This window comes from Telopea speciosissima, chromosome 4 (assembly GCF_018873765.1).
Source record: "Telopea speciosissima isolate NSW1024214 ecotype Mountain lineage chromosome 4, Tspe_v1, whole genome shotgun sequence".
NCBI classification, from domain to species: Eukaryota; Viridiplantae; Streptophyta; class Magnoliopsida; order Proteales; family Proteaceae; genus Telopea; species Telopea speciosissima.
In genome coordinates this window covers 22,530,827-22,551,225 of record NC_057919.1, presented here as the reverse complement: position 1 = coordinate 22,551,225, position 20,399 = coordinate 22,530,827, and the positions used below count along the sequence as shown (strand labels likewise).

General features: G+C 38.9%; 1 protein-coding gene across 2 annotated transcripts in view; it reads right to left on the bottom strand.

Annotated features, from left to right (window-relative positions):
* Positions 1-3,027, bottom strand: part of LOC122657431 (MICOS complex subunit Mic10-like) — a 28,177-nt gene extending 25,150 nt beyond the window's left edge. For both annotated transcript variants that reach the window (XM_043852128.1, XM_043852129.1), the window contains exons 1-2: positions 2,833-3,027; positions 988-1,130 (exon numbers count right to left, since the gene is read on the bottom strand). In XM_043852128.1, the coding sequence (XP_043708063.1) occupies positions 988-1,130; positions 2,833-2,962 (273 nt within the window). In that variant the 5' untranslated portion in view covers positions 2,963-3,027. The remainder of the gene's footprint in view (positions 1-987; positions 1,131-2,832) is intronic.
* Between the last annotated feature and the right edge of the window lie 17,372 nt (positions 3,028-20,399).

Genomic DNA, 20,399 nt, shown 5'->3' with positions numbered 1-20,399 from the left:
AGCCACAGACACACACAGAGACAGGGAGAGAGTCGAGAGACAGAGATGGGGGGGGGGGGGGCGGAGGGATTATTACAGCCAGTAGTCCACCACTCACACACACACACACACACGCAGAGAGAGAGAGAGAGAGAGAGATAGAGAGACAGAGAGGGAGAGAGCAATATTTTTTTGTTTGGTAAAGCAACAATTTCAACACTTTCATGTTGATTTTTGATGTTATAGAGTATATTATAGCATACTAAATGACATTAAAAATAAAGAAAATAAAAAATAAAACATGGTCGACATGATCGCCATGGCGGGCGACTTGTCGATATATCGATTAGACACCCCTCCACCGACTTGGATCCCCGTGACGACGTGATAACTGTGGTGTCCTCCATTTCTTTCCCTCCACTGGAGAGCGAGATTGGCTAATTCCCTAGCTAATGACATTGCTAGACAAGGTGTGATGAGGCATAGAATAGTTGAGGCCCTGAGGGGTTGATGTTCATCTTTGATGTTTGTTAGGCCTTTTAGTTTTATTGCTATAATTAGTTGCTTGATTTAAGTTTTAGGGGTTTCTGGTCTCTCTCTGCTGTTATACTCTATCTTTTGCTTTTAGTGAAATCTGTTATTTATGTGGGGGTGATGGTGGGAAGGACAAAATACTGCCAGAATTGGCCAGTATGGCCAATAGACCAAATTTTACAGAAGTTTTGCTACATTACAAAGCAAATTAACAACAATAGTTAAAGAAGTTGGGAAATGGAAATTTTACATCTTAACATTGTGTATTCTCTCAATTACAAGATGTTCAAAAATCCAACCTAAAACAGGTAACTAACTTGTAGTGCCCATAGAAGCATTTAAAGTAAGTTTTCGATGGAGACTACAAACTTCCTAGGATGTAACAGAAGATATCAAGCAAATGTAGATATGTCAGAAAGGGGAAAAAAAATGTCCATTTTGTTAAGAATATGGAGCAGCAAAATCCATGAATACCTGAGAAGCAGAAGATTGTGAATGTTTTGGAGAAGTGAACTTTGGGGGAGGCGCATCAAATATGTAAGAACACTCGGTGTATGCCGAACCAATACCCACACCAGCACCAAGCGCTACAGATGCCCATCGTGTCACAGGACTCCCTATTGAGATATCATATAAAGTCATTAGATGATCATGACAATATTTACAACAGAAGAATAAAACAATAGATTCCAATGGTTAAAGTATCAATACAACACTATACTACATCTTTTAGGCAGTAGATTCTTCTTGAGCTACCTGCTAACTTCCAGAATATGGAAGCCAGCAACTTCCTATATATGATTTCGCAGGCTTTCACTGGCAAAGCTGCAATTAATTTTATTAAAATCAATAGTGTCTAATCTATCATCTACAAGTCAGATGAATTCCTAAGAAGAGAAAATATTCCTTCTTTCATGTGAAAGAAGCAAGAGAGTTGGTGGAACCGGAAAAGGCAAGATGCTTCTAAGGAGCAAAGAGGACAAGAGTTGAATTGGCGGGAAACGGTTATTTAATAAATAAAACATCGCTTCAACTACATGACGTTACTAGCCTTGCCTAAATGCATTTTGCCACACACGTGGCCAATATGAAAGCTGTCAGATTGATTGTAAGAGAGAAGTAGAAGATTTACTCCAATCGCTACATAACTTTTGCGATAATAAATTGCAAGCAGATCTCAGACCAGCCTCAGCAGAACTTAAGGAAGGCTGAATCATGAATGAAGCAAAGAATGGCTCTTCATGGATAGAATACAAGTTTAATGGTGAATTGTACTACCTATCGTATCTTATGTTTCACAACCAAAAACGTCTGTAAACAGTGATCCATTTTAATGAGAGTATGAGAGTCAACCCATGAAGCCTACAAATCCAAGTAACCAGATGGAGGGGGGAGGGGACACAAAAGGAGAGTACAACGTCTCATGGGTAATGGTAACAAGTTGCTCTGGGGTACACCCTAAATGAAGGGATTTACCTCATTTATAAAATAGAAAGTGGTCTTTGAGCCATGGGAAAACAATTCAGAATTTCAAACTCCAATACAGCAAATTTTAAGAGAGGATAATTATAACACATCATTCAAAGCTGCATCGGAGGAGTTGCTTGCATTTTGGATGCATGAGAAAGAGTTCCCACAGTAAGGATGCCATCAGCCTTAACTGGCAATCTGTTTTTCTCCAAAACAAAAAGAATGCGCTCCTACCTATTAATTTTTTGTTTAAATCCATAGATTGCCAGATTATAAGAAGTTTAGGTACTAAACTAAGGGGAAAAATATTCATTAATTGGGAAGCCTCAGAAATTTATTTTACTCCCTTTTAATGTTTGTTCTCACTGCAAGGATGCAATCAGCCTTGATTGCCCTGTTCCCATGCGATATCCCTCTTCTTACAAAGAGAATACAATAATAAGAACCTTATTTGATATAGCGATGGCACCTTGTGAGACTTACCTCCTTAAAATGGAATTATAATATTTAGATTGATATTTTCAATTCCCAATCACTTTCCCTGGCTTCCAGTTGCCGAACCAGTTGCCAAAGTAGCCAAATTTTTCAACAATTTAAGGGGGGGGGGGGGCGGAACAGAGATCATAATTTTCCCAGTGCGAACACAAACGCAACATTTCACGTTTCACGGACCCAAGAAGGGAAAACACCGCTTAGAATTTCAGCTTTCGCAACACGCATGAATCCATAAGAAGCAGTCAGAATGTAATTGATTAAAATTTTTGAAAAGACAGAATACTTGAATGCATTATTGTAACAAAAGGAATAGCTTAACGTTAACGATGAAACAGAAAGTGTGATTAAACTCACTGAAGAGAAGGAGACCGCTCAGAGCACCAGCCAAGGACGAGTAAACTACCCGACGAAGCGTGAGATCAAGGCACGAATCCCATTTGGCATCTAGGTTGAACTGTGGAGGGATTTGTTTGTTTTCCGCCATTGCAGAACCTTCCTAGCCCTTCGCTTCACTTTTTTTCTCTGGTCTAAGGCGAGAAGAAACCAATGTGAGGGACCGGATGAAACCCACGGGTTTTTCTTTTGTTCTCGTGTTTTTTACTCCAGTGAAGTTACAATGATATGTGGTGTCAACCGGTCGGGCTCGGTCGGACCTAGTCGAACCTCATGGTGCTTAAAGCTGCTCCAGTTTATATAATTGGGCTGGTTCGGTTGGGCTAGGGCTATAATTGAGTAATGGGAAGTAGTTTTTTGTACGGGAGTGTGGCCTATGCCAGCACTCCCATGAGTCTATCTCTCCTCCTTAAAGCAAGATGGTAGAGGTGTCTTTTCACATGGGGAGGAGAGAGATAGACTCATGGGAGTGCTGGCGTAGGCCACACTCCCAGACTGAGATCTTTTTCCCTTGAGTAATATAGTCGAACGTTAAATGGACCTTTCGAGTAGTGTGACGCTCGATGTTTTCTAAATCTGGGATCCGTGACTCCACTCGTAAGGTTCTAATCTTCAAAATCCTGACAATTGACGACCATTTTCAATCACTTTTGTTCGCCTCCAGACTTGGATGCCTTTTTTAATACTTCGAACTATAATTTCTTATTTTAACATTTCAAGTAAAGTATCTACAATTTGGTAAATTCCATATAATTTCCTCTTAATTTTTCGTACACAGGTAAATATTTATTGACACAGCCACACATAGGAGACTGAAAGAGGGAAAGGGAGGGGAAGGTTACAAGTTAAAGAGTCGGGCTGTAACCGGGCAGGCCGGTCGTGCACCCGACGGGCCAGGATCCCACATCGGGACAGCCCGATTACTAAACGTTTAGTAAATGGGCGGGGCCAGGCCTGGAATTGACACCCCTAGCCCCACTACGTCGTGGTATTGTCAATAGGTTATTGTATGGTTGTGTAACTCCTGCACCAACGTAGTGGTCAATTAGAGTGCACATAGAGGCATCAACATGTAGGGATTTCCTCTTCTTGTTTTTTAAAAGTAAAGGGGATCACAGACTAGGCCTGATTTGGTATGATTTCTATTTCAATTTCAGGGGGTGATTCTATTTCTGAAATTGTTTGGTTTGATTTTTGCATCTTATTTTAGTGAAATAGAAATCAAGTTAAATAGAAATTCTAAAATAGCGGAGGAGCTGTTTCAGAATTTCTATTTCATTTGATTTAGCACTCTTGCTCTTAAATGAGCACATGGTTAATTTCATGGGCAAAGTAGTAATTTCATGTTAAAAATAAAACACCACCCTTCTTCTCCTAATGGTCGCACCACCACCACCCCACTCCCACCATTGTCACCGCCACCACCACCACTATCACCACTACTACCCCGCTACCACCACCACCACTACTATTCCGCTACCACCACCACCACCACTACCCTGCCATCACCACCACTGCCGCTGCCACCTCTACTACCACTGCCACCGCTACTGCCACCACCACCTCTACCGCCACCACCATCACCACCACCATTGCCATTGCCACCACCACCGCCACCACTACCCCTTCACTACCACCATCCTTCCCAAATAAATATAGATAATCTATTCTCAGATTTTGAACTATTCGCAAATGGATTTATTTTATTTCATATTGATACAACCAAAACAATTTCAATTTTTTGACCAAAAATTTATTTGTTGACTATTTCAAGAAATCAATCCAACATTGAAATAGAAATCATACCAAATCAGGCCTAAATCCCTATAAACTTGAGGTTTTGGGAAAATTTCTTAAATGTCTTCAGTTTCCATCCCAACGGGTTTATTGGGTTATGTTCTACGTAGAGACTCTAGAGTTTGCCATCCTTCTCAGGGGCTCTTCTTTGGAATTTTTTTCTCCGTCAAGAGGCCTACCACCACAAGAATAATCTTTATATAGAGAAGCCATCTCACATCTGGCTTTCGCCGACCATCTTTTCCTTTCTGATAGAGACACTACTTCAGAAGCAAGAAAACTGCAAATTAATATCAATAAATCTATTACCCACTACAATCCAAATGTGACTTCATCACTGAGGAGAACTTTGTTTGAACAGTTCCAAATCACCTCATCTAACTCAGTGGATCGATATCTTGTCATTTATCTTCTCAAAGATCATAACAATAGACATCATTGTCAAGATCTTGACTAGAAGCTAATGCGTTAGCGTCTCCCTAAATAATTATCACCTCTAATTCGTAGGCACCTTCAATTCCTCTAATAGGGGGAGTGGATCCCACTTATTCCCACCTTGTGCAATGTTTTCGGTCGGGAGGTAAAGTGGTTATTTCTGCCCCCATATGAGGAATTGGAGGGGGTAGGGAATTGGAGGGGATAAGATTCGCATCCCCTCCCTTATTTCGGCTATGTTGTTGTATTATGACTATATTTCCCTCTCTTTGCCTTGTTTAATTAATAGCTAATAATATCCTATTTACCAAAAAAAAAACGTTTTCTAAGGTTGTACAGAGCCAAAATGTAGTTTTGGCCAATGCTAACGGTTGGTGAAATAGCCAAGAGGAGGAACAGAGACTTCAAGAGTTGGAAATCGAAAATGAAGGGCCAAAGACACTCTAATAGGCAGGATTCGACTCCTCTACTTCCGCCTGCCCGATACTATCGTGCGCCCCCATACACTAGCGCAGCGGAAAGTACCGCCTTATCCCCTCTCGGGCAAGGCGCACGGGTAGGGGTAAGGCGGTACATCCGCCTTGCTTGTATGTGGGGCACACACGTCAATAGGGGCAAACAGAAGTAGAGGAGTCGAATTGCTTATAGGCATTTGAACAATTGTCAACCCCGCGTGCTCATGGGTCAACAATCACTGGGGTTCAATCGATGTTGACTGACCCTTGGTCGACGGTTAGTCAATGTCGACTGACCTTAAGCAAAATCGATAGAATCTCATTGAAACTCGACAAAAACCCTAGATGCTCAAGCACAGAACCACAACAAAATCTCTTAAAACCATCTCAACTCGTTCGTTTCTTCCCACTCACTCGTTGGTGTCACAGATGCTCAAGCATTGAACCACAACACATTCACAAACAAACACATACCTTGCAACCTCACGCATTCACGATCATGTGGCCAGGTCTACCAAGTGTTCACAAGCATTCCACCCGCATTCAAAGCATTCATATATCCTTGAAGCAAGAAAAAATGTAAAGCACAAGACAAGGTCTACATGGTTTGGCAACGTACCTACATCGACGGTGCAAATGGTAGCTTGGGCTACAACCCAAATCTTACCCTAGTATAATGAGCAATACACAAGTTTGACAACACATACTATCGAGATCACCAACGCCCACTTCAAGTATCACCCGACTGTCCTTCAAAATTTCATGTTGTGCCTCCTTGATGGTGTGATGAAATGGCAGTGGGAAACAAATAATTGGTTTTCCAAGAGATGAAGCAACAAAAAACTAATATGTTAAACATAGTACTCATTTACTCATCAGTACATGAGAAAAAAAGAAGTGGTTTTGTGAGTACTTTCACATTTATTTCTTGCTCAATTTCATTTTTGATACTACATTATTTGTTAAATTTTTACCAGTTGAAAAAAGGAAAACTTGATGCAGTAGATTATGAAACATTCTGGTTATGAGGTCCCCGAGCTCATACATGAAGAGAACATGGCTAAGCCACACAAATGAATGCAAAAACTTCAAATTATTGAAGAAGCAAGCTGAAATTTTGGATATGCAATTTCAGGAGAGAATTGAAGATCATAACATTAGGGAGAGGGATAGGCATATGGCCTGCATGCGGTAAGCCAGCAGGCATGTGGGCGGCACCAATAGAGGCTCAATATGGAACATTATACAAGAGGGGCATGGGATCATTTTGAAGAGGAGAAGAGAGCGATAGACACAATGGAAGTTAGCTTGCGGTATGTGGGCATGCAATGTGCCCAACCTATTCCATAATCTTTTGCTCTCCAAGTTTCTCGAGACCTAATTTCAAAAATCCATCCACACCCTGAATAATTTACTTGTGGGTGGTCCTAAATAATTTGTTTTAGGCACAATTTATATTGATGTTGAGACTTGAGTTTCTTTTTCAACATACATTTTAAGTAAAAAAACAGGAAAAAATTTTGTGGCACTAGCCAAATTGCATTGCAGTTTTTAAAGAGACACAACTAGAAAGTGAGATTTAATGATTATCAATTAATGCTCTCACATTGCTTATACAGCCATTTTAAATTGAATAAAAATTTGACCCTCTTTGTATGATCCATGAAAACTGTTTAGAAGGTTGGCATCATGGGATCATTATATTGGCATTGGGGTAATAATAATTCTAGATCTCAGATGCAAAGGCTGCAAAGTTCAATGGTTTTATAACGCACTAATCATTTTATCATCTATGGTAAGAATTTGAATTACATTAAGGCTGTGTACTCTAGGTAGATTTTGCATTGTCAGACGATAAAAACAACTATTTTTGCTATCTGAAAATGCAAAATCAACCTAGAATACATCACAAGAATGCATACCAAACACAACCTAAGTCAATGCAACCCCCCCTACATTTTAAGCAGAAATGGGCCTACCACACTACATTTGCACTTAACACGCAAATGACTAAAAGTTTTCAGAACACAAGATATATTAAATAGTAATCCAAAATTCTCCAATGGCTACCCTTTGCAAGTTCCTTGGAGCAACCAATCTGTCGTTTGTTGGGAGGCTGTACACACTGTTAACTGCTTCCATCCCTGCTCTTGTGCTCCCCACAATCCCTGCTGCAGTCTGCAAAGTTGCGCGTCTTGAGCATTAAATCAATGTTTGGTATATCTTTTCATTTCAAGAAAGAGATGGGAAATAGCTTCTGGTTGTAAAATATGTTGTTTGATACTCATTTGAAGAAAAAAATTAAATAATAGACCAAAATGAAAACAGCTTTAAACCAGTTTTTTCATCCTCAACTTTCATTTTAAAAAGAAACTATTGCGAGATTCTCTAGCGGAGCTGCGAATTCCAAGCTGCGGATTCCAAGCAAACAGTCTCCACCAGGTAGATCTGATGGTTCATTATCAGTTAAAACTCCAAAAAAATAAACAAGATCTCTCTTTAGTACTGTGATAAACTATACATAGCAGCTCCTCTATTGCTACTTGATTTTACTAGGGCAGGTCAGACGAAATTGAAGAGAGAATGAATGACAAGGACGACGAAGAAGAATAGTTTGGAATAGCAAGTAGAAAAGGTGAGGTTGGAAGCCATTGAAGGTATGGCCGGCTACGACTTTTCAAAGGTTAAAACAAAGCATTAGAAATGGACTGGAGTTCTACCACATTAGGGAAATGGGGTCTCACATCTTATGCATCTCATTTTATAAAATGGAAATTGAAAAGAAGAGAAATAAATAAGTAGTGAAAACCTATGCCAAATGCCAGCCTATGAATAGTGGTAAAGGGCTACCTGATGGCTGATGCCCTAATTGTGTCTAAAAGAGCATGTAACATGATTCTCAGTTGTTTCTGTGCTTGAGAAAATGAAAGCACAAACCAAACTTAAAGAACCATGTGAAATTCCTAGCTGGCCCTGTAATGTGATTGTTTCTCATGAACTAGGAACCTACAAAAAAAAAAAGAAAAAAAGAGAACAATTAATGCAAACCTTCCTCATTGGTTTGTTAATATGAACCTTTTAAGGAAGCTTGCACATAGTTCCTCCACCAATTTCTAATCAAAGATCACAGATGTTCCCTTGATTCTTTCTGGTAGCCACATTACTCCACCCCCAGTAGATTTAGAATTTTAGAATTCTTGACAATGATGGCTTGCAAAGTCTTCAAAAACAAAACTTGAAAAACTGTTAATAAATAACACCATTTGATTAAGGTAAGTCCTCAAACCTTGTTTTATATTGTGTATCACTAATGGTGTTTTCATAACCAGAAGGGACCAACCCATATGCTGATTATTCAAGTAAATAATGTTATCTTATCTTATCTTATCTTTTTTGTTTTTTTAAAAAATGAAATTTAATAGTTGGTGCTACCATGCACAAGCCAGGATGAAAAGTTTGATCATCTATTTGTAATGGTTCGACTGTCAAGGATTCTCCAAGTCCATCTGGGTTTTCAAGTGCTTATGACTAAACTGCATTACAGGTTATGGTCCAACCAGCATGACCAGGTTCTAAAACTTAGCTGTGTCTTTCAGTTTGAGTGAGTTCCCTTGACACTGATAGCTAACTCTGTTATCCTATTTAGCACAATTGGCAGGGTACACGTTCTACAAGACTCATCAGCATCTATGTAGAAGATCCATGCATTTCTCCCCGACTTAAAGTATACACACTTTATTATACTCGAAATTCTTCATAAATTCATTACATATTTACATGCAAATTATTACTGATACTGTATGCACCATCTGTAACATATCTGCATACCTATCATCCTATGCACACTGTTCTATAGTTTTGTTCTACATCTCTAAAAGGTTCTAAGTACTTATCCATCGGGAAGATTGGATCCTCAGAGAAGCATTCTGGCCAAAGAGAGTTGAAAACTGGTAAGTTGGGCAGGGCAAGTGCTTCACCAAGGTCAAATATAGTGCAGCATCATATGCTCTAGCTGCCTTTTCTGGAGCATCATAAGATCCTAATCCATATCCTAGTTGGGCTATTTCGAACACGTATCTCAGACACCCATCGACCCCATTTTCTCATTCGAACTCCCTTGAATGGTCCTGGAGTCCTCTTTCGCCTGAAAACCCCTTTCCCAACTGTGTTCGAGATTGAAACTATCTCATAAGATGTTCAACTACAGTAGAACGGGCATTGGAATGAGCCACCAAAAGAAATAACTGATCTCAAAAGATGTTCAACTACAGTAGAACTGGCATTGGAATGAGTCACCAAAGCAAAGAACTGTGAGAGACATGGACATTACGGGAGAAAGGTTCACTGCAGATTTTTGTATATCAAGTGGTGGTGGGACAGAGGAAGAACGGGGTATTTAAGAGCAAGGAGGTTAGTTCATCTCACCTGGACAGAGACGTAATGCAGCTGAGGATAAAATAGGGGTGAACATGGAATAAGATGATAGTGGCGTGTGCATAGTTCAAAATCTCGCGAAATCTCGATCAAGATTTTGGAAATTTCGGATACGAAATGCTACTTGAATCGAAAAAATACAATATCTCGAGCAAAATTCTCAAAATTTTGTGATATCTCGAGATTTTTCCATTTTTCCAAAATTTGTATTTTTCACAAATCCCTTTATATAAAAGACCACATTTCACCAGTCTCGGTGTTAAACGAGACTTCAAAACAGCTCTGGGTTTTTGGTTTTTGCTCATTTCTTCTCCATTCTTCCACTTCTCATTTGAATCCTTGCCGCATCTACGCCGGAACCACTTGGAGAACACAAGATTCAAACTTCTTAGCACATCTGTGAAACCTTTCCACTATTCCAAGTAAAACCATATTCTCAAAATTAGTTTTTTTTAGGGAAATGCATGATCAATATGTTTGTTTGTGATGAAATAAATATATGTTAGACACCGGAAGCCGATCTACAACTTCACGGTGTCGAAAACACCATTTTGGGTGACTATTTTTGCAATTTGAAAATTTAAATGTGTTTATATAGCCTAAAATAGGGTTTCCATGAAGTTTCAGACCTTAACTTAGCCTAAAACCCACCGAAATGACCTATCAAAACATACCAGAAAAATACAATATTTCGATCGAAATTTCGAATATTCGGTCAGCCCGAAATACCGAAACGAAACGAGTTCTCGAACAATGGGCGTGTGATATTACAAATGGATCCGGCTCTCCTCCAGCCGTGGCGGGAGCTGGATCCTCCAGCACCCCCTTTAGATGATGCCATGTGGACTAATTGACATCCAACGGTCCGAAATATAAGAAAGCAATTTTAACCCCAAACCCCTTAAGATTCGTCGAGTCACTCCCACTCTTACACTAACCCGAATCAGATGATGCTTCTAACCTCCAACCCTGCGAACCCTCAACCTCACAGCAGCTCTCCCTGATCTTAGCACCTCACCACCATTACTCCTCTTTGTTCACTGGATTCCAACGAGGCTCACCACCGCTAGAACCAGGTATTCCGACGAAATGATGGTGACTCTCTCTCTCTCTCTCTCTCTCTCATTTTTGTTCTAAACAGAAAACCCTAACTCGAGATTTGTTCTTGGTAAAGGGGAAGTGGAAGAAGAACGAAGACGAAGATTGACGGTCTGCATTCTTAGTAATCCAACGAAACTCTCTCTTTATTTCTCAAACTCTATTTCATTTTCGTCCTAAACCCAAACCCTAACAAGTAATTTTGTTCATTTAGCCCACTTTGTAACCACCTATATCTTCTTCAATTATATATCATGTGCAAGCCATTCTCAATTCACGTCCTATCTTTATCTATTTCTTAAGGGTTTTTTAAAGGTTTAATTTAATCCTCTATAAGCTTCTGCATTCCTCATTCCACGAAACATCTTTGCTTCTCTGTATCACTTTTATAAAACATTGCTCGTGATGAAAATTGTGGGCATTGTTTTCTTAACAAGTCCCATTCTCCATGAATTCATAAACAAGAACCTGCCTAGAATGTTCAAAGCACTAGCCCAGAAGTCGGACCAGATGGTTATCATGGATTTGCCCAATGATTTTACCCTCATTGAGGAATTGGCGGGCTTGATCACTTTGATGATCATCGGTGTCATTGAGAAGCTTAACAGCAATAAATACACCACTGGGGAGTTCTCCTTTGAAGACCGAACCATAGCTGCCTTGACCAAGCTTGTGAGAGAAGTTGGTGGTGTATCTCTTGAGCTGTTTGTAGGAGAACCTAATGGGCCTCCCTAACGTGTAATTCTCCAAGAAAGTCTCTACATAAGCTGAAAGTGTGTTAGTACCTTTGAATAGTCTCTTTTGTTAGTACCTTTGAATACATAAGCTGAAATTGTGTTAGGCACAGAGAATGTTTGGCCTTTGAATACTCTCTTGATAAAGCCAGATCCCCTCCTAATAGTACCTTCATCTGTGGCATTTTGAGTAGTTCAAACATGATTATGGCTAAATGTATACTACAATTTTCAATTGCCATTCTAATAACTTTATTTTGTTTTATATTGTTGGTTTATTATTCAATATTTTTTATGATTCAAAGTGAGATAAATTAGTTAGTTTTGGTATCATCCATTATTACATGCCTATGTGGAGTGTATGGTTGCAGAATTAGATGCCTTTTTTATAATTTTGTTTTTCCAATTATTCCAATTTAACTATTTGTTATATTGTTTATACTAGTTCAAGATGACTAATGTGGATGATGAAGATCTTCAGAATGACCCTAAGGTGGGCATGATTTTTAACACAGAGGATGAGGCGTATCACTTTTACAACGCCTATGGAGGAAGGATGGGTTTCAGTATTAGGAAAGAATATGGACATTGGAACAAGTCGGACAACTCAAAATTAACTTTGAGGAGGTTCGTTTGTAGTAAACAATGAGTAAAGAAAAACGACTTACAAGTGTCTAAAACAAAAAATCCTCGACAAGAAACAAGAACCAATTGTCTTACATGGATGGGAATTAGAATAATGGATAATGGACAATATTAGTATAACGATTTTGTTGAAAATCATAATTACCCTCTTCACACACCGGCTACCTCGTATATGATGAGGTCACAAAGGAAAATTTCAGATGCACATGCTTTTGAGATTGATTTGGCCGATGATTCTGATCTTAAACCAAAGGCCATATTTGATTATATGGGTAGGAAGGCAGGTGGTAGAGAATACCTTGGGCACACTAAACAAGACCAAACGAATTATCTCCAGACCAGACGACAACGAGACCTAGCTTACGGTGAAGCGGGGAGTCCGTTAAGGTACTTTGAGAAATAAATCAGGGTAAATCCTTCTTTCGCATACTTAGTGCAGTTGGATAGCGAGGAACATATTACAAATATATTTTGGATTAATCCAATGATTATTATAAACCATGCATTTTTTGGTGATGATGTTACGTTTGACACTACATTTGGCACCAACAAAGAATACAGGCCATTTGGTGTATTTGCTGGATTCAATCATCATAGGTAAGTTGTAATTTTTTTGGCTGCATTATTATATGATGAGACTATTAATTCATTCAAGTAGTTGTTCGAGACATTCCTTGAAACACATAGGCATAAAAAGCCCATAACAATTTTTATTGACCAGGATAATGCAATGGCCAAGTTAATCCAAGAGGTGTTGCTTGAGATATGATATGGATTGTGTACTTGGTACATTATGCAGAATGGGATCAAGCACCTAGGTCATTTGATGAGGATGGTTCAAGTTTTTAAGTGATTTCAAGGTTTGTATGTTCCAATACAATGTTGAAGTAGAATTTGAAAACCATGCTCGTACTTTCACTTTCCCTTCTTACCTAAATTGGTGTGGTTTTTATTATAAATTTTTTCCTATCCCATCTAGGTTTGCCGCCTATTGGAAACCCATCGCGGTAGCTGAATGTGGAAATTCTTCTTCTTTTGAAGAATCAAACCGCCCTTCCTGCTATACCTTAACCCGAACTCATCGGGCGGAAAGAGACTTCGATTTAAATCATACTCCTCCTGTAGAAGAGGAGGAAAATTTAGATCTCAACTTGCCTCCCTTTTCAAATTCTACTTCATCATTGTATTGGAACATACAAACTTTGAAATCACTTAAAAACCTTAAACCATCCCCCATCAAATGACCTAGGTCATTTGATGAGGATGGTACAAGTTTGAAATCACTAGAGGGATGGTTCAAGTTTTTAAGTGATTTCAAGGTTTGTATGTTCCAATACAATGATGAAGTAGAATTTGAAAACCATGCTCGTACTTTCACTTTCCCTTCTTACCTAGATTGGTGTGGTTTTTATTATAAATTTTTTCCTATCCCATCTAGGTTTGCCGCCTATTATTCCACCCATCGCGGTAGCTGAATGTGGAAATTCTTCTTCTTTTGAAGAATCAAACTGCCCTTCCTGCTATACCTCAACCCGAACTCATCGGGCGGAAAGAGACTTCGATTTAAATCATACTCCTCCTGTAGAAGAGGAGGAAAATTTAGATCTCAACTTGCCCCCCTTTTCAAATTCTACTTCATCATTGTATTGGAACATACAAACTTTGAAATCACTTAAAAACCTTAAACCATCCATCATCAAATGACCTAGGTGCTTGATCCCATTCTGTATAATGTGCCAAGTACATAATCCATGCCATGTCTCAGGCAACACCTCTTGGATTGCCTTAGTCATTGCAGCATCCTGGTCAGTAAAAATTGTTATGGGTTTTTTATGCCCACCATGTGTTTCAAGGAATGTCTCGAACAACCACTTAAATGAATCAGCAGTCTCATCATATAATAACGCAGCCCAAAAAATTACAACTCCAATATGATGATTGAATCTAGCAATACACCAAATGGCTTGTATTCTTTGTTGGTGTCAAATGCAGTGTCAAATTTAACCTCATCACCAAAAATTGCATAGTTTATAATCATCCTTGGATCAGCCCAAAATATAATTGTAATAAGTTCCTCGCTATCCAACTGCACTGAGTATACGAAAGAAGGATTTACCTTGATATATTTCTCAAAGTGCCTTAACAAACTCCCCACTTTACCGTACGCTAAGTATCGTTACCGTTTGGTCCGGAGATAATCCTTTTGCTCTTGTTTGGTGTGCCCAAGGTATTTTCTACAACCTACCTGCCTACCCACGTAATCAAATATGGCCTTACGTCTAAGACCAGAATCATCGGCCAAATTGATCTCAAAATCATGTGCATCTAAAATTTTCTTTTGTAACCTCATCATATACGAGATAGCAGGTGTGTGAAGAGGGTGATTATGATTTTCAAAAAAATCATAAAAAGACACCAATATTGTCCATTATCCATTATTCTAATTCCCATCCGTGCAAGACAATTGGTTCTTGTTTCTTCTCAAGGATTTTTTTGTTTCAGACACTCGTAAGTCGTTTTTCTTCACTTCTTATTTACTACAAACGAACCTCCTCAAAGTTAATTTTGACTTGTTTGACTTGCTCCAATGTCCATATTCTTTCCTAATACTGAAACCCATCCTTCCTCCATAGGCGTTGTAAAAGAGATACCCCTCATCCTCTGTATTAAAAATCATGCCCACCTTAATGTCATTCTGAAGATCTTCATCATCCACATTGGTCATATTTAACTAGTGTAAACAATATAACAAATAGTTTAAGTGGAAGAATTGGAAAAACAAAATTATAACAAAGGCATCTAATTTTAGAGTGAGGTTAGGGTTATAGGAATCGATTAGGGTTAAGTGGAGGATTAAGAAGAGGAAAGTAATTGTAGAATTATATAAACTACTTACTTGAATAACACTGATCTCCAACAATGGCAGATTGAAGAAGAGCTAAGATAGGACCTTCCGATCTACAAGATGCAAGGAGTCACTGGAGTCCACCAGCCCTTCAACCTTGATATGATTCACAAGACTTCCTTGATATGACCCACAAGGATTACTCTCAAAGAGCAAGCAGCAACAGTCATGGCAGCAGTCATGGCAGCAGCAATAGCAAACGAAATTTTCAAATCTAAATTGTGTGGGGGAGCCTCCCATGTTCTATTATAAATAATAGACCAAGGGTCTCATTCCTTGATCTATTACAACCCTATTCTCTCTTCCAAAATCGTGGAGAGGTATACTTAAGTAACTTAAAACAATTAAAAGACATAAAAAGACCTAACTGTCCCTAGTAACTTAAAGCAACTTTAAAACACTTGAAATAACAGATTCCCCAAGAACCAATAAGATTAAAACAATCTCAGCCAATAGGATTAAGTCCCTAAGGCTGCTAAAAAAAAACTAAGTATAGAACTGAAATAAACTATACTAAGGCTCCTATTAAAACCCTATGATCAAGGGGGCTTCTTCATGCCATGGAGACTTGGATCTACATCACATATCTACCCAATCCTCTCTCTTCTCCTCTGCTAGGGCATTCTAAGCCTTTCTCTGCTACGGTAAGTCCTATCCTCTCTCTTCCATCTTCTTCTCCTCTTCTTCTCTGCTAGGGCATTTTTAGCTGCAATCTCTCCTTCTTCTCCCCCTATTCTCTCTTTATTATATCCAGCTATAAGCCCATGAAAGCTTTGCATTTTCAACTCAGTTATGACCTGGCTAGCAATATCTTTCCAGAAGCAAGCTTTGCATTTTCAAATCCAAATTGCTATTATGTCGTAATAGTTACCTCCGAAGGGCAGAGCTTATAGAGCTTGGAGGCCAAGAACTCTGGCCCAAATAGGACGGCAGTTGGGGTGTTATCGGGCCCCGTCATCAAACCAATACTGGGAATCCACCATTGAACCCACTCTTATTTGAAACAGTAAATCAAAAATTGGTGGAAACTAAACCATTACGTGGGCAAAAGAAATAAAATAAGAAGAAAAATTTCCACCTTTGATTTGAGATATCCTCATATTCTACCTCTATCTCTACCATCTATGTTCCTACGACCACTTGTTTGACAAAATGATTGCCATCGTCAGAGGATATATGGTAGCTTTACCTCTTCATTAAGAGTGAGAACAGTTAAGTCCAGACTGGGCATCAGAGCAGCAGCGAAACAGAGACAGAGATCTTGTGAGGGAACCTCTTCATGGCAGCTAAGATGCTAACTCCATCCATGTTGTGGCCCACTAGTATCACTTTTTCGTCTGGTGGAAGGGAGGCCATGACCTCCATCAATGGCTGGAAGTAGTCGGAGATGGAACGGATCTCCTCCATTCGCTTTCGGTTGATTCCTGAAGCAGCTAGATCAAGAGTAGTAACCTTGTGACCCGCCACTCTCAGCAGCGTGGCAAGCTTATACCAACACCAAGCTCCATGACAAGGGTAGTTTAAGAAGGTTGAAGAAGTAGGTTTAAGATGTAGGTTGAAGAAGAAGGTGAAGTTTTAGTTCAACCGAGCAACCAACCCAAGACTTCTTCTTCTTCTCCGATTCATTGCTCGACTGGACTGGCGGAGATTGAGTTGCAGGTCATGTGAGGAAGAGAGTGGTATGAGGAAGAGGATCTATTTTGGGGTTTTTAGATTCAACGGTAAAATAGTAACTCTACCCTGGTCAAGGGTAGTTTAGGGATTCAGATGTATTTAACTTGCTGACTTCATAAGTCAACCGTATAAAACTAACAGTAGAGACTAAATTGTAATATAGGGCTCTAATACAGGGGGACGGGTGAGTATTTTCAAAAAACAGGGGGTGAGTTGAGTATCGTTCGATTTTCAGGGGGTGTCGTAATTTGCCCTAAAGAATATTAAATAATAAACCAACAATATAAAACAAAATAAAGTAATCAGAAAGGCAATTGAAAACTGTAGTATACATTCAGCCATAATCATATTTGAACTACTCAAAATGCCACAGATGAAGGTACTATTAGGAGGGGATCTGGCTTTATCAAGAGAGTATTCAAAGGCCAAACATTCTCTATGCCTAACACAAATTCAGCTTATGTATTCAAAGGTACTAACACAGAAGAGTTTTCAAAGGTACTAACACACTTTCTGCTTATGTACAGACTTTCTTGGAGAATTACACGCTAGGGAGGCCCACTAGGTTCTCCTACAAACAGCTCAAGAGATACACCAACAACTTCTCTCACAAGCTTGGTCAAGGCAGCTATGGTTCGGTCTTCAAAGGAGAACTCCCCAGTGGCTTATTTATTGCTGTTAAGCTTCTCAATGACACTGATGATCATCAAAGTGATCAAGCCCGCTAATTCCTCAATGAGGTTAAAATCATGGGGCAAATCCACCATAACCATCTGATGCGACTTCTGGGCTACTGCTTTGAACATTCGAGGCAGGTTCTTGTTTATGAATTCATGGAGCATGGGTCTTGTTAAGAAAACAACGCCCACAATTTACATCACATTTTATAGAAGTGATACAGAGAAGCAAAGATGTTTCGTGGAATGAGGAATGCAGAAGCAAACAGAGGGTTAAATTAAACCTTTAAAATACCCTTAAGAAATAGATAAAGATAGGATGTGAATTGAGAATGGCTTGCACACATGATATATAATTGAAGAAGAAATAGGTGGTTACAAAGTGGGCTAAATGAACAAAATTACTTATTAGGGTATGGGTTTAGAACGAAGATGAAATAGAGTTTGAGAAATAAAGAGAGAGTTTCGTTGGATTACCAAGAACGCAGACTGTCAATCTTTGCCTTCGTTCTTCTTCCACTTCCCCTTTACCAAGAACAAATCTCGAGTTAGGGTTTACTGTTTAGAACGAAAATAAAAGAGAGAGAGAGAGAGAGAGAGAGAGACAGAGAAAGAGAGTCACCATCATTTTGTCAGAATACCTGGTTCTGGCGGTGGTGAGCCTCGTCGGAATCCAGCAAACACAGAGGAGTAATGGTGGTGAGGTGCTAGGATCAGGGAGAGCTGCTGTGAGGTTGAGAGTTCGCAAGGTTGGAGGTTAGAAGCATCGGCTAATTCGGGTTAGGGTAAGAGTGGAAGTGACTTGATGAATCTTAACGGGTTTGGGGTTAAAATTGCTTTCTTATATTTCGGACGTTGGATGTCAATTAGTCCACATGACATCATCTAAAGGGGGTGCTGGAGGATCCAGCTCCCGCCTCAGTTGGAGGAGAGCCGGATCTCGCATGTGGCGATGAATATACCGTCACTTGGCCTCCCACCAACAACGCAGTTCTCCAACTATGCGGATAAGTGAACAAAGAGCCACAAATAAATGCTAGTGTCACGTGTTACATACCAGTCAGAAGAATATACCACAATCTCCTCGTATAGAAAGTAGTTACCCGATTCTCCTGCTAAATTAATTTTTTGTTGGCAATCCGAAAAGAATGAATAAGTAATTACAAAAAGACTCCCCAATTGGGCAGCATTAAGTGCAAGCTGAGTTGTCACTCTGAAATTCTTCTCTAGTTCTATAGCAATTGGCTCCTAAGAAAAACAGGGGAAGTGATATTTGTGCTTATGTAGATTATATTGGTTTTGAAAAATATGAAGGTTTTCCAGTACAAGTTATCCAGGGTTTAAAGCAGAAGAAAATCCATGGAGATCATTGTATACATTAAATTGAGAGTTGAGACCTGCAATTCTCGAAGGACTTGACACAAAAGCACACTGTCATAAGGTACATAAATCTCAGTTGCAATCCAAATTCTTTCATCACAGTGGACCAAAAATACATGGAAATAACTTTTGCATCAAGCCATTCTTGGGATTTATCTTATTATTTAATTATTTATTGAGAAGGTTTGAACTGAACAAGTATTCTTAATTTGAAAAAGTTAGTATTTAGAAGTTAGAATGCAATGACCAACCAAGAGTATGAAACACTGCTGAACAAACAAAAAAAAGAGAAGTAATACTGTCTCAAGTGATACAAAAGGTTTAAAATCTTCCAGTTTATTCCAATACAGGAAAGTATTTTATTAAAGTCAGGGAAGCTTAGGTAGAAGTAATCCTGTCTCAAGTGATACAAAAGGTTTAGAATCTTCCAGTTTATTCTAATACAGGAAAGTATTTTATTGAAGTCAGGGAAGCTTAGGTATCATGTATCTTTGACAAGGATATAAATTTGGGGTTTCTAAGTTCAATGATTTCCACATAATGGAATAAGAAAGAGATGTATGAAGAGCTCACCATCTTATCTCACACTGAAAAGGTATCGTTCCCATGGAAGTATCAATCTACAATTCCTCCATGCATTAGCCAAACGGGGAACAATGAGACAGTGGGTCCTCTTTGTCATTGTGTTCTTTTTGGGAAGCTTCTTTCAAGGATGATGATTCTTTAGCATACTCTCTCTCAATAATAAAAATATTGAATAAAATTGGATGGATAATTCCCTGTTATAGATTGCTTTATGAGATATTCATGGGAGTAGCATTGATCAAGTTCACTTTCCATGTATACTTTGAGAAATTACTTTAGTTTCAACCCTATCCCATATTCCAGAAAGCATCAAATCTTTTTCCAGTCTATTTGATACCAGTCATCCAAAATACTGGAAAACATCAATTGGAATGAGAAGCATGATTCATCATTATCCTCTTCGTGTAGAAGACTAGTAGTATTAATAATTCATCCAAAATATTGGAAAGCATCATTTGGGATGAGAAGCATGGTACATCATTATCCTCTTGGTGTAGAAAACTAGTATTATCAATTCATTACACCATTTGCCTCTTCATGCTAAATAATAGTGCATATTTCCAGAGGTAATTTTCCTCTGAATACAAATATGTGGATTTCATTGTCTCGACATACACCATACACTGTTTCCCGTAAAACTCAGCCAAGATGCAGGTTATATTTCAACTTTACCAGTAATTTTGCACAGTTATATTTTATCATGGACTTG